Here is a 27,092-nt window from a genome sequence, read left to right as displayed (position 1 = left end):
TAACGGGTCACTGAATGTAGCCACGGTCACGGTAGGGACGTGTACCTGACAGAGGTATAGAATAATTACATAGCTCTCCTTAAGTAATAAAACTAAGAAATAGTTTTAATGTTTTAATCCGATTTTATGACGATGGGCTTGGGCTCGAAGTGACATAATGGGTCACTGAATGCAGCCACGGTCACGGTAGGGACGTGTACCTGACAGAGGTATGGAATAATTATAGCTCTCTTTAAAAACAAAGATTGACCCGAGAGGTGGGGAGAAGAATATATAAGGGCAGTTCCACTTGGACTGCGAGTTAGTTCATTCAGATAAGTTTTACTTGTACGTTGAGTCATACGTGTATCACATCGCATTTGTTATCGAACCTGAATTCATTGTCATCAACATCTCGACATCACATTTGTACCAATAAATATCAGCTATAACCGCGATGGCAAATTCGTCAAACGCCCAAAATTCCAACCTTAACCCGACATATATATATATATATATATTAACACGTTCATGCCGGCGCTGCTATTTGTGTTTCTCACCGTGAAGTGGCGCTCGTACTCATGTTTATAATAAGTTTATAATATTGAATTGTCTTGTTTTTAAATAAATCTTACTTTTTTCAACTAATATACGTTAAATTTTCAACTATATGGCAATTTTTTCTAATTACTAAACGAACTACATTTTTGGTGGTACACACCGGTTGGTGGGACGTTCAAGTATGAGCCACCGGTAGTACGCGCCGACGTGAACGTGTTAAATTTTCTATTTACAACGAAATAGAATACAATATTTTTAACGAAATATTTGATAAGTAAAAACAGTATATACTATATATATACACGCATTATTGTTCTGCATCTAATAATTTCTAATTGTTTATTGTATTGCTCTTTATATATACATTAGTTTTTATTACTGTTTCGTTGGTCCACTATACAGCAATTATTTATTAAAAAGAGCTCTTTCATCTAGAAGCATAATCAGTTTTTATTTTGCTATTTAAAACTGTTGGCAAAAGGAAGAAATATTTAAGTCGTTAAAAATTCATAGATTTTTAGATAGCTTAAATTTTGAGGCCTATCGAATTTATGTGATAAAATGAGCACGAGATACGCAAATATGAAATGAAAAAGTAGGCTTTATATAATATATCGATACAACGTGCCTAGTATGGTCAACAAAACTAACTTTGAGAAATTTAAAGTTACATCTATAAAGTATTAAACAATAGTGTATCTGCAAAGTTAGTCCTCTATTACTTCTTATCAAAATATCATTTTCCATATTTCAGATATCATGAGCATACGAAGCAATAAAATCTGCAAGCGACATTTTTAAGCTCCCAATAACTTTTTAACAGAATAACCAGGTATCGAGTAAAAGAACAATAATACGACTATTATTAATGCAATTGCTACTATAGCTTTCAGAATTGCCCATTTGTAGTTGTGCCATACTATATATTTAACAGATTTCAAAGGATTCAAAAACCACATGAAAGATGCATCGGGCCTGCTGAAAGAAAAAACAAACTAATTAACGATATAGTTTTTTAAACGAACTAATCGAGATACTGATTAATCATCAAATGTATATATATATATATATATATATATATATATATATATATATATATATATATATATATATATGTCGGAGAGGAAAGAACACAGGAGCCTCTAGAATGCTGGGGAATCCCGCATCATTTTAACCTGGAGTTTACTATAGCTGAAATTAAACAATTGTAATTATCCAACCTAACTGTAATCGTCCGGGATTAGTAATAATGAGCTTGGGCTCGAGGCGACCGTCGGTCGCCAACGTACCCGCGGTCAAGGGATGAACGCTTTGTCTAACAAAGGTATTTTATAACCACCATTAAAAGAAGTATCCCTGGTAAGACATGACAGTAAACATTCTAACGGTCTCTGTTCCGTGGCCACCTTCTCTCGAGGGCAATTAGCACCTTTTCTAATCACCGGTATGGAAATTGACCAATTAGCAGCAACGCCAATTTCCCTTACTCCCTGAACGAAGGCTATCCTCGACGAATCCGATGATCTCGTGCCCTTAGACACACCCCGAGATAGTTTTCCTCTGTGGCATCATCGGGACGGAAAAGGCATTCTTGCACGAGATCTCATCGACTAGAGGAGTAACGTCTTTACGAATTATTATTGTTCAGACTTAGACTTCGCGAGCACGTTCATTCATCATCCCGTTGACCGCGGATTCGTTATCGAACCCGAGACCATTGTTACTAGTATCGCGGGTGCCTAATCACCACAGTCGATTGTTAAACTTGTATCATCCGTGCCTGTGCTAATAAGCTGTGTCTTTATTATATCGCAACGATGGCTAATTTCGATGAAGACTCACCAAACACCCACAATCCTGACCCCAACGCCACTCCGACATATATATATATCAAAAAGCGATAATTGGATAAATAAATTGTACAAATCAAGTAATAATAAAGCAAGCTCGCGTTGAATGTTAAAACATTGTATGATCGTCTTTATATTTACTTGGGTTTGTCAAGCGGATCAGGTTCGTTCCTTCCAAATCCTGCAGGATTTTTCTCAGCCTCTTCTTTGGTTAACAAATGAATTTCAGCTTCTACTTTACCCTACGAATATTTTCGATGTAAAATACTTTCAAGTTTGTATGAAACACATTAGAGCGAATATGAATTGATATTTACCGTTAATTCCATATCCTCGTTTTCTTTTTTGACGTAGAAAGGCCACCAACCTTTTATTCGTTTCTGTTTGAAAATATTTACGGTTGGCACAGATCCATCGGTCTTTAGCATACTTAACGTACAAAGCTTGCTATTCTTTGCACCGCGTGGAAATCGATTTAAATCGAGAGTAATAGCACCCAGAAAGTCGTCAGCTGAAAAGTGATCTGCATCCCAGACCTGTGTACAGTGGATTCGAATGATAACGGAAATATAAATTAAAGGTACGATTAAAACGATTTTTTCTTTTTACTTGTAATTCCAAACGAGCAGGAATCTTGCATTCAGTTTCGTCCCAGCTAAACAGACTTTCTTTCCGATTGATAACGATCTTCTCTTCTGCTACGAGATAATCGAATGGAAATATAAAACGCCAATTGAAATTCCCTTCTCCTGTTAACGATCTATAATGAATGTCCGTAGATTGGCAATCTTCGGGGCCTTTCAGCCATCTAATAAACAAATCCAAGCAAAATTCACCGTTCTAACGAATCTCCAAACTATGTGCGAATTTCTTATATAAATACGCGGAATACCCTTTCACGTAAATATCGCTCATCTTTTCGCCAGTGAAGAACGCATCGTCTTCCAGTATAACGTCGTCGGTGTTCCATACAATGATCCGAAGCTCGTAACTTTTGGGTTTTCTCGGTGAAATATCGATCGACGGTCCTGGCGAAGGCATGTCCATAGGAAACATGTCAACCCACATTTCCAACTTTCCTTGCTCGATCCCAGGTTTTTCAGGATTGTAAAGTGGACGTGTTTCCACATGCTCGGGGACCAGAGCACAACCGATTCTTGGAAAAGCATGCCATTGGTGAAGAACTGCCAGTGCAAGATGTTCTTCTATACCTAGTAAGATAAACATTATTTTTAGGAAAAGCACCGCGGTATTCGACACGGTAGCTTTTCTAACCGTTAGGAAATCGACGTTCGGTCGGTATTTACCCTTCGTATGAACGTAACATTCCATTTCCTCGTCCGACAAAGAAAACGTTTTTCTTCCGATCGTTACTTTTCCGTGGGAATATACCGGTCCGTCGATCTTTCCCTCTTTGCAAAGCTTCGACAAGATCTGCGTCGGTTTCATCGCGTCTCTCCATTTGTTGTAACCAGATCTGACGATAAAATACGCCGACTTGAGCACGCCCGTTTCATTTCAGAACAAAGCAATCAAAATGTTCTCGTTCGAAAACTTACTCGTCGTATTTTTTGGCTAGACCGCAAGTAGCACGATGCCGGCTATAAAATCGATTTTCCAGATCGATCTTCGTTTCACCGATCATATCGTCCGTGCCGACCAAGTCCCAATCCAACACTTGAACGGTCAACAACGAATCTTGCGGGAAGGTTGCTTCTATTTCGAAACACCTTGCAAATAAAACGCACGAAGATATAACGATAGGTCGTAACGAATAGTACGCGATCGTATCGGTACATACTTGCCGAATACGGGATTCAGTTGTTTCGACACGTAATTCTCCTTGTCACTGATTCTTTTACCGCCTAGTTGCAACACGACGTAAGGATCTGCTTTTCCGTTTAGATCGCAAGGATGAAGATCGTTCGCCTTGACGATATAAACTCGTACCAATACGTGAATCGGTTCGTTGGAAGGTACACCTTGAAAAAAGCCATATTGAGGGTCGAATCCCATCACCGTATGATCTATCAAATCCCTAGGGAGAGGCCACTTGTAAACTTTTAAGGCCCCTTTAAAGCTTCCTACTATTCTGGATTCGTCTTCGGGCTCGTCCCCCGTTTTCTTTCCTCTGTAAAGTTCGAACGTGTGCAGCCATTCCTTGAACTGTTCGAATTCTGGCTGAGCTTCCAATTCGTTCGGATAAATTTTCAACAGCGCCGTTTTCGGGAAATTCCGATAGGTGTGCTTAGGGCTCAGTTTCGAAACAAACCTAGCTGCATTCGCCGTTGACTTTAGGCCAAACAATTTTTTCGCTGCAACGCCAGGACTCTTCTCGCCCGACGGATTCGCTTGATTTTGATTGTAATTTTCCTCCATGTACGTCGGAACGGTACCGTTTGCTTGCGTTTGAAACATTGGTTTCTCCCTACGTAGTTCCTTGTTTTCTTCTATCATGGCTTCGACGGAAGCGAAGTATTTGGTCCACCAATCTTGACAACCATCTTCGTCCTCCAACGTGTAGAAATCACCTAACGGAATTCGTTCGATTCAATTTCTCGATGTTGCTACTTTTACGCTTCGATACTTTGTGCACAACTTGCATAACTTACCCATGCTTCCGTCGTTGATCAGACTTTGCTTTTTTTTTATATTCTGTTCCGTTTTGTCCTTCTTCGTTGGCCAACCTTGTTCCAAACCTAAAGTAATAATCGCATCTCCGATACCAAACTCGAGATCGGTCAAAGACTCTGGCAAAGACGGGTATTGCAATTTAATCTTCGATGTATCGAAACCTAAAGCGAAAGAGGATAATTACCGAAAGTATGGCGTACATGCGTACCGATCGCTACGAAACGCTACGAAATATCGATAAAATTTATTCTGAACTCGAAATTATTTTACCTGTGTATTGCTGTAATTGATACAGATTCTTCTTTCTTTCTTCCACATCCTTCGCTTTCTTCGTTTGCGGATGGTACATATACTTATGGATCGAATTTATCGTGTGCGTTCCAACGAGAGTGTAACGACCGAAACTTCTGCAATCTACAGCCCTGATGGTCAAAGGTGGCCGATAGAGTTCCTGTTCGGGCAACTCCAACTCCAAAAATTTCACCGGTGTATTGAAATTCGGATTTTTCTTCGCGTTTGTGATAACCGAAGAGTAAAGAATATGACCGGCGCATTCGACGTCTACTCGAGGCTTGTCCACGGTCATTAGATGGATCCTCTTCAAATCCCTTAGACCCCAAAACAGCACCTCGATTCTGCGATAGAAGGCGATAGCGCGCGTGTGAGAGAGCGAACTAACGTTCAGCGAAATTCCGATGACGTTGTGAAATTTGCGAAAACTATTTAAAAGTAGTTTTACCGGTACTTGGAGAGAGTCGGTCGAATTCCAACGGGAACCGGAAGAATCGGTCCACGATCCTGAGCTGCGACGGGAGTTTGGCTCGGTATTTCCTTCGGGTCTGGTAAAGTGGGAAAGCTATAATCTTTCGTCTGCGGATATTCGAGTAGCTCGAAAACGGCAAGAAGTTCGCCCGCTCTTGCAGCGCCTCTCGTTACATCGTACCATTCCAACGAAGGTGGGAATTTGGGTGGCGTATAAGATTCCGAGGCGAGTTTCACGTGAGGTCGCGCGACCGCTCGACCTATGTACTCCGATTTCCCCTGAAACCATCGTACGTTTATCTCGCACAATCTTTTCCGGTACAAATTTTCGATTTTAGATTATTTATCGCGGAAAATAACTTTCTTTTCTCTCTTTGTCAAATATTCTTTGAAAAATTATCTTTCAAAATGCTATCGTCCAAGTTTTATCGTAGTTTACTACTTATCTCTATGAGTCGCGTATTACGATACTCTTATTCGATCGACGAATTTGATTTCTAAAATCTTACGGAGGCAGCATACAGCCATGACAATCACGAATCAGTTTGATCGCAAAACCGACATTAGAACGTTGTTACCTAGAGATCGATGCTGAAAAAATAAAATGTGGAAGCGTATGTTTTGCGTATGAATGTCGTATATCGTATACAAACTGTTAAAGCAGAGCCCCCATGCAGTGTTATATGTCCGTAGATAGAAAATGACTCTGTAAAAAGAGAATCGGAAAAGGATGAGAAAAGAACTATAGTCGCTTGTACGAAGATTTTCTTTGCGTGTTTAATCGAAAAATGTATATAGCAACAAAAAGTAAAGCAAAAACTTATGTACATCGGAGAAATTCTCCATCGTGACATACCACTTTATCTTGATCGAAGAGTTCGACGACGATCGACGGTGGATCCTTCTTAATTTCTTCGTCGGTTCCGTAAATCAAGATGTCGTCGAAAAGAAGCAGTTCGTCCCACGTAGGACTCAAAGTTTCGTCGATCACTTGAGTAGAGTTAGAAAACTCGCCGCAAATAACTCTGGCGAAGGGATCGGAAAGACCTGACGCATCGCTGCCGATCAGAGACCGGGCTTGATACATGTGTGCTCTTAACTGGAACTTCTACTCGATAATTCAGACATTTTCATAATAAAATTGAACAAACGAGACGATCGATAGCGTAAGAATAGCACGATTGTCAAATACATACGTGTTTTTCGACGTAATGAATAACAGTGGGTGGTAAAGCGCGCGGCCTGTCCACGTTTCTCAACTCGTGACTGAGTTCGTAACCCTTTGGCAGACCTTGGATAAAGTACTTTTTATGCTTCAAGATACCCAGCCACATGTAGATTTGTAATTTCGTTTGTATCGCCCAACCCGAAGGTCCGAATCGTTTCTTCCCTGGAAGCTATCGATCGATCGATCCACGTTATTGTTCGATCGAAAATGATAGACGCGAAACTAGTCGAACATGCTGCGCGCCAGTTATTTCGTTTCGTCGATTTATTCACAAGCTACGAAAAGTAAATTAGACGTAAGACAAAACCAACATACTTTGAGAAACATGGTTTGAACTTTGCCGCAGTATCTGCCACATTCTTCATCGACGATCGAATATATTAAATCTCTTCCGAGTATTCTATGATACGCGACTCGACGTCCGCAACTAATTACCCAAATAAAAACATCCGGTAGAGAATCTTGAGGCTGAAAGTCGTGTTTTCCTTTTAACGATAAAACACCCGCTTTAAGGAGGGAGCAACTTCGACGAAGGATACTCACGTCCTCGACGAGAAATTTCAATTTCTGCAAATAGCTCTGTGCAGTCTTCAGTCTTTCCTTAAAACTACTCTTAGTGATCACGGCTTTAAGATTGCGCGACATAATTCCCATACTTTCTAATTCTCTTTGACAAAGTTTCGTCCTCTCTTTATCGAGTTTCGTCTTTCCAACTCCCGGCCCGGTGATACTCGATTTACTGATGCTGACATATCGATTACAGTTGCTGCTTAATTCGTCTAACGCGGACTTTAAAATTTTCTCGCCTGTACAGTCGTCAGCGTGCGACTGAGCCTCCGCCAATCCCTCCTCCTACCCCAAATCAAAAATCCCCGTTAATTAAAGCAGATTACCTCGACTATACACTACGATGGAAACGTCTATCGACTTACCAGCTTATCGGAAATTTTGCTGATTATATTGCTGTTGTACATTCTACGCCTATAGTCGGGCCAGATGCTCCTAACGTGAAGGCAAGGTTTGTCATCCCAGTACGGCAAAAAATAATACATTTTATCGTGCGTCATCGGTTTACAGGCTGGAGTGGTACTCTGCCAAGATCCGCTCAACACTTCCTGCAGCTCCTCTTGATCGCTACTCGTTCCACTTTTTGGTCCCATTTCGCATATCTGACAGCGACCGATTAAAACCGATTTTACCAACTTTTTTATTCGTTCAACGTACTCGAACGTCGATGAACGACACGAAGCGACACGATACGGAAGAAGATAATAAACAGAAATCAACGATTCCATCGATGAACGAACCTCACCTTGGAGCTTTCGTTGTGACCGTCTAAAGCGTTTCCCGCATTCCCTATCGATAATTCGAAATACATTGGTTTGTCGCCGAGTTTCTTGTCGACCATCGTGGCGTCCATTATGGTGGCGAAAAGAAAAAACTCTTCGTTCCTGGCATAAACGGATTCGTTGATGGGTATCGTGGGTTCGACTTCCACCTCCGATGGAGCCATTTCCACGTTATCGCTTATTTCTGTCCTAATGCTTATTAATAATCTAAAGATACAAATAAATATAACACGTTTAATATTTCCATGTTTCGTTCTCGGGAAAGGAATGGAACGCGATACGATTTTCAATCGAGAGAAAATAAACGAAATCGAGCCACAACCTTGCTCTGTAAGAGATTCCTTCCCCCAATCCAGCGTTCAACGTGGAATGCTTATCTATGATACTGTAATCCCTGATGCTTCCGTAAAAATGGATAAAAGCTGGTCCAAAAGTTGGTAGAAATCCCTTTTCACCGTCGTTGCTGATCTTCTTCAAGTCGACGAAATGCGTGCCGATGACGGTCGCGTGAACCGGGTCGTTGTCGCATAGCTGAATTTTAATCCTTTGACAGAGAGGTGGAAACATTTCCGTGAAGACGATCTGTTCGTTCCAAACTGGCGCGTAACTGTGCCTTTTGACGCTCGTCTTACCCTGAATCGCGTGGAAAAACTTACTTGAGGGATTTTTCCCTCTTCCCGCCTCTTTGATCGATTATACGCATAGAACGTAGCGAAAACTATCGTGCATAGATAAGAAATTTGATCGATCTTACGGTTAGTCCGGCGAAGGACACTTGAACGTACGGATCGACGAGATCCTTGATTTCACCGGTAAAAGCCTTCTTCACGTTCGCCATAATGCTGCTGTTCATCTTCGGTAGTCCATCCGCTCTGTACACCTTCACGATGAACTTGGCTCTTTGTCTCTCGATAGGCACACCGTCCGGTAGCAAAAGATTACCCTCGATATCGTCCTCGTCCTTCTCACTTTTTGGAGGAATTTTCACGGTGTCGCCTTTCCCGATCACGCTTATGTCGCACTTCAAGTAACCCTTGGGGCCACCAGCCACGTCGTCCGGATCCGTCAACAGTGCCCATTTATGGTAAAATTGATGATCTACAGGGTGAACGGGAATTACTTTCGTCAGAATAGAACGCGATCCATCTTTAAATGCGTACGTCGTACATACATCGTAACACGAACAGAGAAAGGTTTTAAAGTCGATCGTAAACACCGATTAAGCGGATATGTACATGATTTATGAATAAATGATAGAAGATACAACTTTTAACAGTCATTCGCTTCCGATGCATCTTTACGACTTTTCAGAATCTCAACTCGTCGATAAGTTCTAGGAAATTTAAACTGTCATATGTATCGACGATACTTTGACCGACTAAAGCGTTTAATTAACTGTTAACGATATTACTCGAACGTTAATAAATTAGCGTCGCGTTCGTGTCGAGAGACGATCGTTACTCGTAGAAACGAATAATTATACGCTCGATTAGCGATTATCTCATGTGCGTACTTACGTAACGATTTCCAATGTACTTACTACTACTACTACTACTACTTTCTATTTATTTACACCGTTGTAATGTTTCAATTGGTTCTAACGCGTTCATTTTCACATTGTAAAATAAATATGTTTCATCGATAAAGCGGATTGCATATTTCTTCTCATAATACGCAACGTATTATGTACAAATATATTAAGAAGTATTTCTACGCTACAGAAGCGGCATGACTTAGAAACTATTGTACTATAAGCCAAGTGTGACAAATGTTATACAAGCTGTGAATTTAAACGATACTCTGATGCATGATGAAAATATGATATGATACGAAATAGCTGTTTCGCTTCCTTTCACTTTTCTTTTACGTTTATCACGTTTACTTCGATCCTTTTCCACTAAAACGTTTCATTTATATCGTCTTGGTAATTTCGTTATTCTGCCCTTTTATTTTATGTTTCATACACGTGCGTTTGTAAGCGATTTCCAATTCATTCGTTTTTAATCGATGAAATTTATTCGCGATACTTTTATCGTTAACGCGTCGGTAAACGAAACTGCTCAAGTACGTAGAAAACGCGTACGATTGATCAACGTGATTAATTTCGTTGCGACTTGAATGAAAATATAGTAAATTCGTTATTTTGCAATCAGAATATGGGATAGAATGATAAACGTGTAATTTAATGGAATATGTTTCAGTTTGATCGAAAATATACATTGATTAAAATTTTCGTCTATGGAAATATCATTTTACTTTCAATGGAACGACAAAGAAAATTGTTTGCTCAGCTTCCTCGTCGGCACTGGCTCGATAAAGGATGAAAGACAGTCGGTAATGATTAACAGTAACCTTTAGAATCCTTTTCGAAGGACTGAAAAAATATACCTGGTTGTGCCCATACAGTCGCGATGTCTAACTTAAAGATGCCCAGTGTTAGATTAGCGCGTAAGAGATTCCGCGATTGCTGCACCTGCGTATCAATAGAAGGTATTCACTACAAGTAATCTTAATTCGCCTTTTCCTCGATTATCATTCATCGCGTAAAGTTGCCTTTCGCATACGTGTATCTAAAGCTACCTGTTCGAGCGAGTAATTCTAAATCCGCAAATATTCCGATTTACGAATCAAGAATAATTACTCTCGCTAATTCGTCTCTTTTTCGTTTCCCGAATCCCCTTCGCTTTTATTGCGTTTGCGTCTCTTACATACAAAATCGATAAATTTAACGGTAGGAGCGATCGAGTCGTGCGCTGTTTCAACTGTTCTCTAGAGAACAGATCAAATCCATCGTGCAATATATACGAACTCTTTGAATTTTCAGATTTATTTCCAGTATACTGAAATACGATATTCTATTTGCAATACGTCATGACGATCATTGTCAATCACCTCGGGTTCTCGTTCAGTCAGATGGGAAATGAAAATAACTGATTATTGAAATACAACGTTGTCGGCAGTCGATTTCTGTCGATCGAAAATTCACACAAATTCCATCAAACGGTCGATAAACGACTGATGATTACGCGACTAATCCTTTTATCCGGAAAGTGAGAAACTCATTCGTCCTCCTGTATCGAAACTTTTTTCCTATTTTCATGTTCTTTTCGTGATATCATGTATCGTATATGCGTATTTACCGACTTATTGCCGAAAACGTTTTATTCAAAGCGCGATCAGCGGATTCGTTGCTTGCACGTTGTCGTATTTATTACAGAGTATCGGGGGCCAATTAAGAGCTCTAGTTATTAATAATCTAACGAAGCAAATAACTCCCTAACTTCTATAAACAGCAATCTCACGGAGCGAGATTCAAGGAAATTCGACGACCGACTTACCGATAGCGTGATAATTTTATCGAACAGCATGACAGGAGGCATGTGGAAATCGAAGACAAAATACTGAAAAACAGAACGATATTAAAAATGTTATTTTACCAAAATAATTTCGTAGCGTTCTATGCGCTTTCAAATTGAACGAGCACGCGCTCACACACGCAGACTCGATGTCGAACGAGAAGAACAAAGTGCGAGATCAAGAAATTCGATATGTATTTTAATGATAACAAACGCGAGAACGAACGAGAAATCTGAAATGAACAGAGCTACTTGCTAAATGGTAAAAAAAAAAAAGAAAAAATACCGAAACGTAGGTATGTACATTATGTCGGTGCAACGGAGTTTATATCGACTAAATAGTTTATAGGACAACTCGTAGGAAAAAATAATATTATCGTAAATACATCGTTCTGCTCTTTCCTCCTTTCTACACCCGTTGCTCAGTTCGCGTTTACGAGCTTTCCGATAATTTCCCTACAGTTTCCTTCGAACTTTGTTTTAAAGAAAATTCATTCCAAGAAGGACATATACGTATACGATATGTATATACCTCGTTGTAATACGGACAATTCGTAGATTCTTTGACGCTGGTGTATTTTCGTTGGTCTCCGATTTGTACGCAAACGACCGGATCCATGTTCAGACCGGCCAACTGTCTTGCTTCGATGATGGTGACGCAAACTTGATAGTCTTGTGCCTTTAACGCGGTTTGTCCGGTGTCGACGGTCTGTAAAAATAGGATAGAAACGAATTTCACGATTCGGTGAAATTTCCTTGCAAGCTGCGTCGTCTCCGACTCGAAAGAAACCGTTTATTCTTAAGACGAAGACGGGTCATCGAATTCTTATGCAAATACTGTTACGCAATTTATCGCGCCATTTACTTATTTCTTTCCAGTCGGGCTACACTCGACAATGCCAATCTCTCGAACGATCTCCGTTTTATTTGGAATTTCGGTACTTGAGACACGCCGACGCGGAATACATTAGCGAGCTTTCTACGTGTCTCCGTATAATTCGTATCAATGTCCAATGCCATTAATCATTTCGTTACGCGCAATAGACAGAAAAACGAAAAGCTAAATATTACGCGTAATTATAGCTTTGATCGTTCGAAGGATCGATCGAACCTTTGGCTTTGATTTCTTCGTTGGTTTCACGATCGCCTCCTGAGTTTTCACCGTATTCGTTCCACCCTGGCTGTCATAATCGGACACGTTCGTTTCCAAAGAAGTCATCGAGTTCGTTCTCGAAGGTTCGTTGGATGTGGTGCAACTCGAATCCCTTCTATCGATTAATTCGCTGGTATCCGAACCGCTGTCGCAGGATCGAGCTCTGGGTGGTCTCTGCTTCCCCAACTTTATAAGAGATCTCATGCTTTTCAACGTCGAACTCCTGCTACAAAGAACGCATTTTTCCCATCTTGCCTATGTTATCAGCAGCATCTCTTTCGAGAAATGTAAGCCAAAGTGTATAGAAGTCGATTTGCCATATTTTGAAAAAGATTTCATCTCGTGCTAACCCCGATACTCGAACGATATAAAACATAAAAATCGTTAGATTTTACACGAATGTTGAAATGATCGGCAACGAACTAAACGGTGTAGCGGCTTCGCCCATTTAATTCCAAAAAACAGATACCGAGACGCGATATTTTGCAACAAGTGCTTTCGAATTCCCATAAATTGCCATCAGAGTGTGAAACATCTATGGCGCATTAATTTCGAAGACGATAAGATCAACGTAAAGTGTGTCTCACTAACACGCGTATTCTCACACGTGTCGTCTAAAAAGGAGATATTATTCCCTCTTTGAAACTAAGACAATGATGAAACGTTAAACAAGAAATGCACATTTTTCTACCTTGTTCCATCCTGAGCTCTATGTTTTCTCTATGTATTTATGATAATAAGACCTGCAGAAATACGTTATATATAACCAACGATTGTTTAAGAAATTCTTTATGTACATATGTAGGTATATTCGTCGTTTATAAAATAAAGTCTGTACCAACGAAAACGAAACGAAAAACGATCCGTGGCTGTTGGAAGCTTCGAGAGAAGAAACGATAAATGTCTTTCGCACGGCAGTTTCAGATTTCTTTTGAGAAAAGCAAAAAACAATGGAAGAGACAAACGGTGAAGAAAACAAGACGGATATTACGAAAATGGAAAAGAAGGAGAAGATCTCGAGATATCTACTGGCAATTTCTCACCTCTTGCGATCCGGTGACTTTTCAGCCGTTAGCAGCGAACTACCCCTTTGTAGAAACCCCCGTTTCGAACTTTTTTGAGGACTATGCCAAGAACCCTTTCTTTTGGCGGCATCGCTGCCGCTATTAGCTTGCTCCAGGCTTCTTTCAAGGTTCGCAATGTTTTGCTCGATGTCGATCAACATTTGTTGTTCATCCTCCATTATTTCCGAGGCCGCGTACGAGCTGCAACTTCCGTCAGGAGGGTTGTATCGAATTTCAAAGCAGACGACAGCCTACGCATATTAAACGTGTTTTGTCATATCTCGGTAATGACCATCGATCTCGGCTCAAAAGTTTAGCTCAAATTTCATTTAAAACGTCTCGTGCGTAATTTATCTTTGCCCCGATGTAGATCGTCTATCGTACGCGATTATTCCTCGGAGCGCGGCAATTCAACGCCGCCGCTTGATATGGAATTGAACGCGGAAATTGTTATCGCAAGCATAGGTACGTATGTGTTTGAACGTACCGGAAGCGGCTTGTTATTGAGGTCTACTAAGGAATCCGTGACAATGATTCGACCTTCTCGTATCACCGTCTGTAAAACCAAACCATATTTCGCGAGCACTTTTTCATTTTTCAAAACGCCCCGCGATACCACTGACAATTGCAGCACTTCCACTTCATCCACCGGTCTCCCCAAGTTCCAAGTGAAGCTCTGAAAAATGTTAAATCACGCTGAGCTTTTCGTTAACCATGCTTTATAAATCATGCTTTGGTTTAGAGATTTTTTCATTTTTTTTTACGCTCGAAGGAAACAAATAAAACAAAGACAAAAAGAGTAGTTACCAACCTTGATTAACCTTCATTATAATATGTTCTTTTGATATTTAAATGTCAACATTATTTATATTTTTCATGCAAGCAATTACATTTTTTGTATAGAAATAAAAATAATTAAAAGAAAGATGCAAGCAACGGCACAGCGTTGACTAATCGATACACGAACTGTGTAACGTATGAACTAACGCGAATGAAATATTTTTTTCCTTTCCTGCTTGTATACATCGCATCGCTTAAATAAACACGACAAAATATGTCTTTAGTCGAAAAAACAAAAATCCATTCGTCGATATAACAAAATATCAAGCTGCAATAGTATTTCTAGTACGAATTGAAAGTCTTAAATTGCAATAGCGTTTTGGTAAACTTTGTTTTAATGAAGTAAAAAAGTGGGTCGCGATGAGTACTTGATATACAAAATATGTATACCGGCTGCACGCTCGTTTACTGCGCGTCAAGCAAGTTAGTTAGGTGCGCACAATCGTAAACTACGTACGAAAATTCGATAGCTGCGTGATTCGTATTCCTTCGAAATTTCTTCAAATTATGTAAAACTATTCCTAACAAGAATCGATGTGTACACTGAAACAACGCTTTGAACAAGTTCGAGAAAAATAAAACGTTTTAACTAAGCTACACTCGTTCGAACTTTAAATGTAACGTTCTCTGTGTATCAAACCAAAAATTTACCAAAATAATAGATTAATAGTAATTTTAATTTCATTTAATAACAGTAATTATTACTTTTTAATACTATTTTTTTGTTATATATTTGATTAATAGTAATTAACAATAGATTAATAGAATAGCTAAAAATTAAACATTTGTCTTCTACGTTACCTCATCTACCGTAATATGGTCTCCGCTTTCTTCGAGGCATTTTGAGTAATGAGGGACACCTGTAAAAGATTTTTCTGAAGAATCTCAATATCATTGCATTAAACGTAATTTCGATATCCACGACAAGTTTCATAAATAAATAAACGAATTACGTGATCGTATTTAACGATGGTTCCTTTTTAAGTGCAATAGCAGGCTAGCGTAGTTTTGCGGGAAACCTTTCATCCGTTATCAAAATTTTTCCAACTCTCATAGCATTACATAGTCGATTGAAGAACAAAACGACGATAATTCGATGCTCATTTATCGTTAGTTATATTTACGAGTGCAACGAATTACGCACTTCTTTCAAGTTCTTAGATATCAAAATGTAAAATGTTACAACAAAAATACTGTTAAGTTATTCCGTGTCCTATCATGTACCGATTGAATATTTCCAACATTTTGTTTCTCGTTATTCGATTTGCTTGTCTTTTATCAAGTTTAAATCGTAGTTTCATCTAAACGAGATGCAACAGCTACATTGCTTACGCGTAGTTTCTCTCGCGACTAACAACGGTATTTAATTATATTATTATTATTATTATATACGTGAAGGTAGAAAATCGTGCTAAGTCTCGAAAATTTATACTTCGCCCCTCTCTCCTATAGAACACGTTACAAGGAAGAAAAATATAAGCCAACTATGTACATACTTTCCTGAACGCAAAAGAAGAGATAACTACTCATCTAGAATCGTATTTAACAATAAGTAATATTGTTGTAGCGTTGTACCGAAGATGAGAAAAGAATATGATAAAATTGGAATAACAAGTAGAATTTATACGATAATTGTGAATGATAAACATGCATATCTATATTGCTGCCTTATAAAACAGTCCGATTATACGATTTTAAAACTACGTATAAATTTCGAGTTATATTATGTCAAACGTCTCACAGTCTTCTAGCAAACAAACTATTTCGTTCGAAGCATACTGGAAAGCAAAAAGTTTTCCGCCGTAACTGTATTTTTATAATGGTTACTCTTCCGCGTAAACGTTAAATATCTAATCTAGATGGCTGCTTTAAAAAATATAACGCTTTAAATAAGTGGGTTAAGAGGTAACCGCGCGAGAAATTAAGACGTCGACAGCGGATTACGGGAGAAAGAAAAAGGAGGCAAAATTGTTCCTGCGATACGTATCAAAATCGTATCACGATCGTACGTGTATACACGTACGTATATTAATTAAGTAACTCTGAATAACATTGGAACGTTTAAAGAGGTCGAGGATAAAATCTTGACGCTCAACTTTGTATCACGCGAGCTGTAGATCGTCAGCGAACTGGGGCAAACGTGATTAAATAAAAGTTTAATATTCAGAAGCCAGGTTAACCTCCGGTTAACAAATTGGCCGTTGTCCTGTCTTGCCTTTGAATTTTCCTTTACTTTCGTACACGGCCCTTCCAGATGACCAACTAAACCTACTATTGGTTGGTTTAACGTTTAACCTAACGCTAACCTTTGCATTTGTATCCCCTAAGTCCTCACGCCTCGATAAATATTGCAAATCGCGCGTCCACACTCGGCTGAACTGGCCTTCGCTTGACAGTTTATTAACATTTAGCTACATATCCAGCGTTAAACAAACGAGTGACGTGTATTTTTAAACATTGACATTTTCCAAACATTAATTTCAATATTTACGACTTGAGCGATATGTCGAGATTTAAAAGATTTCAAAGACTTGGCTATTCTAAAGAAATACCGAATTTTGTATAAATTTAAAAAGATTCGACTTTTAATAATATTCCTAATCTTGGATATCCTCTTCGTAATTAAGGCGACGCTCGAAGAAGCAAAAAGAAGAATAGTTAACGTCCTAACGTTATGATTTAATCCTGCTGTTTTTTTAATAGACGTGGATATATCCACGCGCTACGCGATCCAAAGTATAATCAAATTTGCCAACATAGAAAGGTTGCGTCAATTTTCCATCACCGTTGAAACTAACTTTATACGATAAGTATATAGAGAAACGAGAGTAGATACGTGTAATTCGTTTTTTCAAAGTTGCTTCTGTCGTTTTATCCTAAGAGCTTTTTTTTGTCGTTCCACGAACATAATTGTTTGAATTGGAAACACAAATAGTATCTGCTTCTGATTAATCCAGCCAATATCTGTCACCACTTTAATGGTACTGTTCAACGGTTTGCGGTTTGTTACACAGTTGTATATATTGAAATACATACATACGTATTTGTTTAGAGTTAGTTACACGAAGAGAACGAATCAATCGATGGACATGAGACAGTAAGATAATGCGTTTCTTCTAAATATTTCTATAAGAAGAATTACATGTAAGGAGCATGAAGCATCGTGTTTTACGTAACAATTTTTGTATTTTATGCGAGAACTGCTTGTTTCGTTACGATTGAAATTTTGTAAAAGATTTTTTTTAAAAGATTAGATACACAAGATAGATATCGTAAAAATCACGTGTCGATTAAACGCGATAAATCTGCGTGTGGTAGCTGCTCTAGATAGAAATATTTATTTATAGATGAACTAATTTTAATCAATATCACCGATTAACCTTATGAAAACGGTGACCGTATGAAAACAGCGGGGTTAGTTACATCGCGCAATCGAAAAACGGGAAGCGCTATTTTCTAATCAATCAAAGGGATGAAAACCTTTGCTAAGCGAATAGCAGGTTCGAATAGCGTAATATCCAAAGAAACTCGTGAAAGAGATTGCAAAGAAAGTCATTATCCTACACTCAGTCATAGAACTCTGCGCCCGTATCGTTAATCAGTCGATCTTGCAATTGATTCGAACTTGCGACGTCTCGCAACACGATATTATTATCTTGACAAATATCTATTACGTTTCCCGTTCACTGTAATTAACTCCGAATTATTTACCTTGCTATTTATCCTTAAATAGCAAACAGATATAGCAAATTTTGTCAAAAATCACGTGGCATAAATTTGATAATTCTTTCGAGTCATTCATTGATTAACGTTCTTAAAGAAGATGTATTCGTTCGATTTGTGTGTAACAGAGAAGGAGAATCTAAAAGCGACTATATTAATAATAATAGTAGCGTAAATATTTGTAACGGTATTAATATACATATCGCTTCGTTCCGTTATATACATATGTATAATATTTTTCTACATATCGGTAAAAATCGTATTTAGGACCACTGACTAAATAAACGGGTCGAACAGTTTTCGTTGAATGTACGCGAAAATTATATTATTCAGATTTCGCAGAATCGCAAATTAAACCGAACGCGAGCCACCCACCGCGTGTTACAAGAAAACGAAGGGAAAAGATGACTAAAACGACGTAACGAAATTCTGATCGATTGTCAATTATATTTACTCGGCGTCGATCGCCGTTCTCGTTCATCGCGCAAGTTCACACCTTCAAAGTTCAATTGCCTTCGTAAATGTTGAGAAAAGCTTAACGACGCTTTTCTATGGGAAACCGAATGGATAAGTGGTCGTTACGGTTGACGCAAGCTGTGCATTTTATCGGTATTTTTATTGTCGATCGTCGAGGAATATCGCTTGAAACTTACCCCGGAAGTCAACCTTGACAACCTTGTCTCCTTTGAATTTCAGTCCTTGAAAATTCTTGACGATAACGACGAGCGCCATTCTATGTCGAACGTTCCGCAAATTTCACTCGCGACGTAAATTTAGCGTTCGTTAAAGGCCGTACGTATCAGGAGAGCCGAGCAAACGGATTACACCGCATGTTCCGTTCCTGCGTTCGTACGTTCTTCGATCATCCCCAGTTAGACGAAAGCAAAGGGAAGGGCCACGACCAACTGTACGAATCGAATGTCCGACTTCCGCGCTAATTCCACGATGAAAACGACAAAGACCTCGTGTTTAAGCGAATGGCGATAACATCGTAAGATGTTTCCGGTAAACGGATATTTTCAAACCGGTGCGGTGTCGCGATTAAGGAACCAAGTGCGAGCGAGCAAGCACGTACCCGAATCGAACGACAGACAAATTCGGACTAGCTGATGTTCGCGCCTCGTACAACCCCTGAGTCCTGTCCGTCCTACCGGACCTACCCGTTCTGCTATCCTGGAGAACCAGCGCACGCGCCACTTGCTACTACTCTGCCTACTACAAACACGCACACACACACACATACACACACACAGATTGACCGTGTTACGCGTCATCGACGCAGCTATTCATCGCGGCGTGGGCGACGCGCCGCTTCGCTCACCCTGCACCCTTCCATTCCCGTTACACGCTATTCGCTTGCCGCGTTCTTTCCCCTAGTTTCATATCCTCGTGAACATAGCAAATTGCCAGCATATCCTCGTGAACATAGCAAATTGCCGAAATACCTGGCATACGTATCAACCGGAGCATCGACTCTTCATCGATCAATCTTTCTTTCTCTACGCGTTTATCGACATCTCGTGTCTCTCTCTTTCGTCCTTGCTTGATACAGATATCTATAGATACCATCAAAGATCATACATACATTTTATTTTCGTACGTACTCCACTAGTATTGTACGTTATGTTTTACCACATACGTACCAGACGCTATGAAACCGTATGAAACGATGCGACTGTGGCAGACGCAGAATTATGTTACTTCTGAAAGCGTTGCATATCGACAGGCGTATGGAATGACCGTTATTCGTGCATATGAAAATGATATATAATATAGGATAGGATATAGCATATAATATAAACATTTTCTCTTTAAATAGATGTTGCGTATTTTGCCCAAAAGTATATGGAGCGCGATGCTTAGCCACGATAATTAACGTATGTTTACAGAATATCTGTTGCTGAATCAATTAACACGTTAGCTTTCCTTAGATGTGAAATGTTAAATGTCGTTTAACGAAAGAATAACGTTGCGTTTTCGTCGAAAGATACTTACTATTTGCATAAAACGACGACGATGACGAGAAAACGGCAAGCGAAGAAAATTATATTATTTTTAATGAGAAAGAAATAGAAGGAGGGAATCTTATTCTAGAAATGCTCGAAACTAAAGAACCTAGATTTCTGGGTAGTTCAATAACAGAATTTCAAATCGGATTTGAAATTACTCAGTGTCGATCTATTATGAGATTTGGTACTAGTAAATAGCAAATTTCGTTTATTAACTTACTATTATTTATCTCGGACGTAAAAGAAGAACACGCATACACATATGTAGCTTTATATAGTCTGATTCGATGAAAAGTCGCGTGTGGTTCGTTATAACATAGTAAAGTAACTTAAGAAAAAGCTCTTAACGGAGTTTGTTGCGTTTTGTTATAGAATACAAGCTGGTTTACAAGCAAAAATATCAAAAACAAAACTCTTTTAAAACAAAAGAATACGCCAAATCGTTTGTATACAAATACATAATATACGTTATGCTATTACTGGTGGACCTTTCGCATAACTCCGCCCAAAATTGACAAAGATTTCACGTGCTCCGTGACAGAATCCAAACCAGATCTTGCTATTTCGAAGTTCTTGTAAATAAGATATAATATTCCGAAGTAAAATAGATAGACAGCAATTATGTGAATGACGTATAATCTGAAAATACAATACGCGAATTATATCGCGAATTATATCTTATTATATAATAAGAATCGGAATCGTTTAAAAAACATTTACGTATGCTTATATTACGATATTAATAAATAGGATAATAAAAGATGGAACGTAATAGCATTTTAAAACTGACAACGTGAATACATACATCGCTTGGTGTCTTCTAGCGCTCGCCAATGTGGACAAATTCTCTTTCATGCAATATTGTCGTGCACCTAGAACGCAAGTTTTTATATACTCGGCATGATCGATAGACGAGAAATCTATTGGGAAAATCTCCTTGTCTTTCGCACTCATTTCTTGCCGCATTATTAGCAAGTTTGAGTTATGGAAGGTCCATTCCCTCATAGTGAAGTATTGTAAAACTTCAAGTCCGACGGAAATACGTCTTTGGATACGAACCATACTAAAAAGGAATATCTTATATACAATTCAAAACTGACAAGATAGAAAAGAAGTAATTAATTCGAAAAACTTGGCTTACAATCTCTTTTGCCGAAATATCAACATAAGAAAATCGATGAAATAAGCCGGTATAATGTGAAATAAGAAGACGATCAGATTATGTACGAATTTGCTGCTATGTATGTCACCGGTTGGATACCAAATTTGTCCTTCGAAGGGATATTCATACGCGATCTTTTTGCCTTTACCCAATACTTCTCCCCACGTAATGGGTAATATGCCACTTTGAGTCATATTGTATACCGGTATACTTGTATCTCTAACAAAGAAAAAGTGAGAAATATGTAAACCAAAGGGCAGAGACTAGATGGTTCTAATTACTATTTGACCTACAAACAGATAACGGAAAGGCTAATGGAATAGCTTACTTGGTCGTCGTAGCTGTTCTATATGCGGTTGCGATTAAAGCATTGATAGCAAGGTCGACGGGTATTACTTCGGCGTGATAACTTCCATTACAGAGCATCGACCTTATCACACCTTTGCCTGCACCCACCATAAGGCCCACAGGTCCGTTTAGGTTATCCACCCAACCAGGTAACGGTTCTGCCAAAGCTGGAGTTACTGTACATACGACAATGTAATATTTGCTTTCACACGAAATCCGTATTCTATCAATTCGTTTAACGATAGTCTATATAAATATGTATGTCACGAATTAAAACATTTTCACGCGTTAACAACGAAATGTTTAAGCAAGCGATCGGCTGAAAATAAAAATATATATTATAATCGTATCAAACATTTCCCTTTCTTTCGACTTTTTACAAAAACGATGAAAAGAAGAGTGTCTTTTACCGTAGTATATGTATATCTCTATAGCTTTTTATTTTTTCTGCAAGTTGTTTTTGAAAAGGTATTATTTGTCGGCAAAATTATTTTTACCTATCGATGGTCTGGCAATGCTACAAGGTAAATCCGGGTATTCGTCCGCTACCAGTTTTTCGGCCAATCTCTTTGAATACGTATAAGTATTCGGATGAAGACCCAACACCCTGTATTCGACGAAATCGATACGAATTATTAGTATTTAAATGGCCAAATAAACTAACTTGATACGCTAATTTTAAACAATTTGTCATTCTTTCCATAATGTATAATACAATATTTTAGAAAAATTATCGAGATTGTAATTTTATAAGCTATTAAGAAATACGAATGTAATATTATTTCTCTACGATAAAATCCCATAAGGACGTTAATTACTTGGGTGTAATAAGATCGATGGCACTTTCATCTAGCCATTGAACCAGCCTCATAACGTCGTGAGGATCAGCGGATGATTCGTACACTTTCTCGTCGAGTTCCTCTTTGTCGGCGTAACAGAAGGCTGTGCTCAGATGCACAAATGCCTTCAGCTTTTTCATCTTTCTACCTAATTCTATAACCCTTTTCGTTCCAACCTTAAACGATAGTATTAACAAGATCAAAGAAAGAAAATTGAAAAAGAATAACGCAAATACCAAAATGCAAACGTATAATTGAATTTATACGTTTGAAACTACAAAATGTTTGTTACGTGATTTAATTAATAAATTTACCGTATTCATGTCAATAGCGTCCTTCAACTTAGATTCTAATTTAAGGGTTGCGGCAAAATGGAATACTACGTCAGTTTCGTTTATCAATATTTCGAGTTGCTCGTTAGTTAATCCTAAATTCTTCATACCCACATCCCCGCTCAAAGGTATAACTTTCTTCATCGTTTCAGGCTTTTGCTTTTGTATTCTTTGAAACATCTGTTCAAAATTATTTCAAATTTCATTAAATCGCGCATAGTAATCACTCGTCGGTTCGATATTTTTACTCGAAAATTAGTTGCTCTCCATTCAGTTTCAATTGCTTCGTAATTGGTATACATACAATCGATAAATAAGAAATTGGGCACATACGATACACTGTAGACGATACTCATGATTCGTAATCACCTTCTATATGATAACACAAGTACACTATACTAGATACAGCTCCGATTAATCGAAAATAATTAATAGCAAGAGTTTAAAAAAAAATAAGAGTTTTAAAGTATAATGTACAAAGAAAGGTTCATACTTACGGGTAATTTAAACATTTCGTCGACACGCATCTCGGGAGTACGACCTCTTTTTGGCCGTATCAAAATATAAATCTTATTTAAATCGCTACAACTATAAAGTAGCTTCTCAATTAGCACTTTTCCCATCAAACCGGTGCCTCCGGTTACAAAAATGACTTTTCCTTTGTAAAAACATTGTATCTCGCTTAATTCGCTCATTTTTTTCTTTTAAATCTGAAACAAACTATCGTGAAAGTTCAGTACGTCCGATACATAGCGTCTCCGAAAAAGATTAGTTTCTTTATTACTCATTCGTTTATTCTACTTGGTTTAATAATAAAAAAGAAAAAGAAGGAAAAATATGGAAGATCCACCGAGAGTAACGATTCTACGAATAATATTTAAATTTATATTTTATATCAAACTCGAAACAGCTGAAACACATAGGTACGTAAACATATGCGCACGTACATTGATCGTGTACGTAGGGAATTAAATTTATAAATGTAATATTTTTCTAAATTAACGGTACATTTGTAAAAAAGCTTAACAATACATTTTGCTGGAATCTGTCCATTCTATGAATTAAGCACATATTATTATAATAAAATACCAGCACATATATGTAGGTACATATTCATATATTCTACGATAGATGAAATATTTTTAACGAGTTTTACGACTGTTATTCTTTTTTATCGTCTTCTCCACTTTTTCACTTTTCATTCGGTCAGTTTCTTTCCCGAACTTCCTCGATTCTGCTTTCCCGCCAACATTTCATAATCGCGTGTTCGCTTGTGCCTGAATCTTGGCAAAAGTCAGTCACTATTTGTCATTTGAACAAAGTCCAAGGAGAAAACAAAGTTAAACCAGTCCTTTTCGTGACCAGGTATTGGCGTAATCCAATACATTCCACGTATCGTTACTACTATACAGTTAATTTTTATCAAGTCGTGCCTCGATAGACAAACATTAGTGCATCCGTGTATCGGAAGTACAGTTCATAATTTTTAAGCAGACGGATTTTAACCCACTATACAGTTAACTAGCATTAACTGCAAAAGTCGTCGTTTCATCTCGCAATTACGTTAATAACAGAATGTGTCGTGTACTTGACAGTGAAAGTATTCTTGAGATATAGACACCGCAACTTACTATATTTGCACATTTAACTGTTTCTATAAACATATAATTTCTCGCATTATGGTAATATTTTGCCATGACGTAATATAACGATCCCATGTATTATGCGAGAATTTAAAAGTAACGACAAGGATCAAATCATAAATCGCTATACGTTTTATACGTTATTTCTTGCATTCGAAGTAGTATGTATTTTCGTTATACGATTAAAACATTAACATATTCAATTGTGATATTTTAATCAATTTTTGTCGAAATCAATTTTTGTCAATGTTTGTTATTCTATAATATTACGGTATTTAATAAAGCGTGAAAAGATGCAAGCAATGAAAAAATCTACGAAAATTGAAAAAATTGTGTTATTTTTATGATACACGCGTATAAGTAGATAGAAGATCATAGAAATTGAAGTAAAATTATGTAGTTTCATTAGAAAGTGAATGGTCCGGTCATTCGATAGTATTAAATGTGGCAACAGTGAATGAGTTTCACTTTTCCAGAACCTTTCGACAGCAATAATATAAAATTTCGATTACAAAACTAGAACAATCTTCGCGTACCATGATTTGCCGCAAAACCTTTTAAAATACTTTTCCTTCCATACGATACAAATTGTTTTAACCAAGATTGATTTGTAAAATGACAACTATCGTGCAAAAATAAATTGCTCATTGCTATGTAACATGTTTTTGAAACTTTATTCATAGAATAATCCTTTATAAGATATTTTAAAACCTGTTTACAGTTTAGCCGACATCTATACTTGAAGCATGCCGGTGAACAGAAAAATTTAATATATATATAGCTGCAACAAAGTCTTTTTTTAGAAAACGGAAGTGTACAGAGTAAATCATGTAATTTACTAGTGTCCTCTATTAAATGTTATCTAAGAACACTATATAATTTTAAATCTTATGAGTATTTATGTTTCAAAATAAGTAAAGTGTATAACTTTTCCTATTATTCTACATACATGTCTAATAACTCCTACACGGTATTCAATAATTAGTGTCATTATTGATTTAAAAAACGCCTCATAAAAACGTTTTACAAAAATAACTGCAAAGAATTAATTCATTCAACGAAAAAAGAAACAATTGTATCATTGGCAAAACAAATTCGTATGAATTGGAAATGTCTTAATGATGAGTGATGAAACTGGACAACCGTGTAAAATTCGTTTAGAAATATATCGTTTCAGATTAAAATATTTATAATCAAGGATTTATTACCCTAAACAAATCACGATTTCGAACGAATGATTCCGATAATATCTATTGATCGCGTATACCGATACATTTAATTTAACAGACTTATGAAAGATCTTCGTAGAATAGTTTATGAAGATATATTACGTTGATTTAATTTAAAAAATTGTTTACACATCCTTAAAACATATTTAATCCCAGATAAAATAACATTTCCGCTTAAACTAATAATTACGTCGACGAGAAATACACTCAACTAAATAAATAGAAAATCATTCTGTTTTTCGACGATCGAACAAAAAAACCTTTGATGAAAAGTCATCACATTGTATATTCCATCTTATTATTTTCTTTCTCTTTCTTCCCATTTATTTGTATCGTTTATTATCTAGTTATTCTTATCTTTCACTCCATCTCCGTAATATGTATTTGTTAAATTTATTTAAATAATAACTGCAACTAAAATTTTACATACGAATCGGTAGGAAAGTTAAAAGTGACAGTAGAGGGTTAAATACAAAAACAACTATATCGATAGCTGCTTGACTTGTTCCTTAGTCCAATCACTTTTCACATGAATAAAAAGAGTCAAATAATTGAATGAATATAATACTTGCAAAATAGCAATAGCTACTTGTAATAATAACAACTTTTATTATTATTATTGTTATATGACCAACCTTAATATGTATTTATTTATTTCCAATTTATTATTCATTCTTTCCTAAAGTCACCTACTACTACTACTACTACACAACAAAACGAAAAAAATATCACCGGTACCTAATATCAAAAAATTGATATGAAAATAATACTAAACAAAAATATACTTACCCAATAGACTACGGGAATAGACTGATAAAAGTGAAACAAGTCTCTTCTAAGATATTTCACAGTGCGCGAAATTGGCAGGAGTTGGAAGTACAACACGAAATCGCTCGAACTAAATAAGAACAGGAAAAACAGTCGCGAACCACGGTGTTCGAACCTACTGAGCTTCAACGCAGATCGAGCTGAAAGTCATAGCAGAACTAATGTCGTCTCCCCACCTGAGCGCAGGTGCGTTCAATTTGACG

General features: G+C 37.6%; 2 protein-coding genes across 8 annotated transcripts; both read right to left on the bottom strand.

Annotated features, from left to right (window-relative positions):
* Positions 1–494: 494 nt before the first annotated feature.
* On the bottom strand, positions 495–19,645 carry LOC138188343 (otoferlin). 4 transcript variants are annotated; one of them, XM_069130060.1, is made up of 27 exons: positions 19,153–19,645; positions 15,578–15,636; positions 14,424–14,612; positions 13,916–14,187; positions 12,831–13,098; positions 12,252–12,428; positions 11,702–11,764; positions 10,752–10,836; positions 9,118–9,461; positions 8,686–8,996; positions 8,327–8,570; positions 7,947–8,183; positions 7,558–7,866; positions 7,330–7,482; positions 6,983–7,183; positions 6,643–6,894; positions 5,764–6,065; positions 5,295–5,659; positions 5,003–5,185; positions 4,192–4,921; positions 3,950–4,120; positions 3,698–3,867; positions 3,283–3,601; positions 3,000–3,198; positions 2,708–2,926; positions 2,532–2,632; positions 495–1,515 (listed from the first exon to the last, which is right to left on the bottom strand). In XM_069130060.1, the coding sequence occupies exons 1-27, from the start codon at positions 19,229–19,231 to the stop codon at positions 1,338–1,340; spliced, it is 6,180 nt and encodes a 2,059-aa protein (XP_068986161.1). In that variant the 5' UTR covers positions 19,232–19,645; the 3' UTR covers positions 495–1,337. The 4 variants fall into 4 exon arrangements, with proteins under 4 accessions (XP_068986161.1, XP_068986128.1, XP_068986139.1 ...); XM_069130027.1 differs by having other exon boundaries at positions 495–1,518; positions 19,153–19,644; XM_069130038.1 differs by having other exon boundaries at positions 495–1,518; positions 6,646–6,894; positions 19,153–19,644.
* A 733-nt stretch (positions 19,646–20,378) lies between these two features.
* Positions 20,379–27,047, bottom strand: LOC138187503 (putative fatty acyl-CoA reductase CG5065). 4 transcript variants are annotated; one of them, XM_069128408.1, is made up of 10 exons: positions 26,847–27,047; positions 24,299–24,490; positions 23,687–23,909; positions 23,172–23,369; positions 22,837–23,033; positions 22,516–22,625; positions 21,999–22,194; positions 21,650–21,889; positions 21,314–21,571; positions 20,379–21,147 (listed from the first exon to the last, which is right to left on the bottom strand). In XM_069128408.1, the coding sequence occupies exons 3-10, from the start codon at positions 23,882–23,884 to the stop codon at positions 20,985–20,987; spliced, it is 1,560 nt and encodes a 519-aa protein (XP_068984509.1). In that variant the 5' UTR covers positions 23,885–23,909; positions 24,299–24,490; positions 26,847–27,047; the 3' UTR covers positions 20,379–20,984. The 4 variants fall into 4 exon arrangements, with proteins under 4 accessions (XP_068984509.1, XP_068984500.1, XP_068984480.1 ...); XM_069128399.1 differs by having other exon boundaries at positions 23,687–23,899; XM_069128379.1 differs by lacking the exon at positions 24,299–24,490 and having other exon boundaries at positions 26,851–27,047.
* Positions 27,048–27,092: the final 45 nt, after the last annotated feature.

The sequence above is a fragment of the Bombus flavifrons genome, chromosome 2 (assembly GCF_040668555.2).
Source record: "Bombus flavifrons isolate JBK064 chromosome 2, iyBomFlav1_principal, whole genome shotgun sequence".
NCBI lineage: Eukaryota > Metazoa > Arthropoda > Insecta > Hymenoptera > Apidae > Bombus > Bombus flavifrons.
This window is presented reverse-complemented; position numbering and strand designations above follow the sequence as displayed.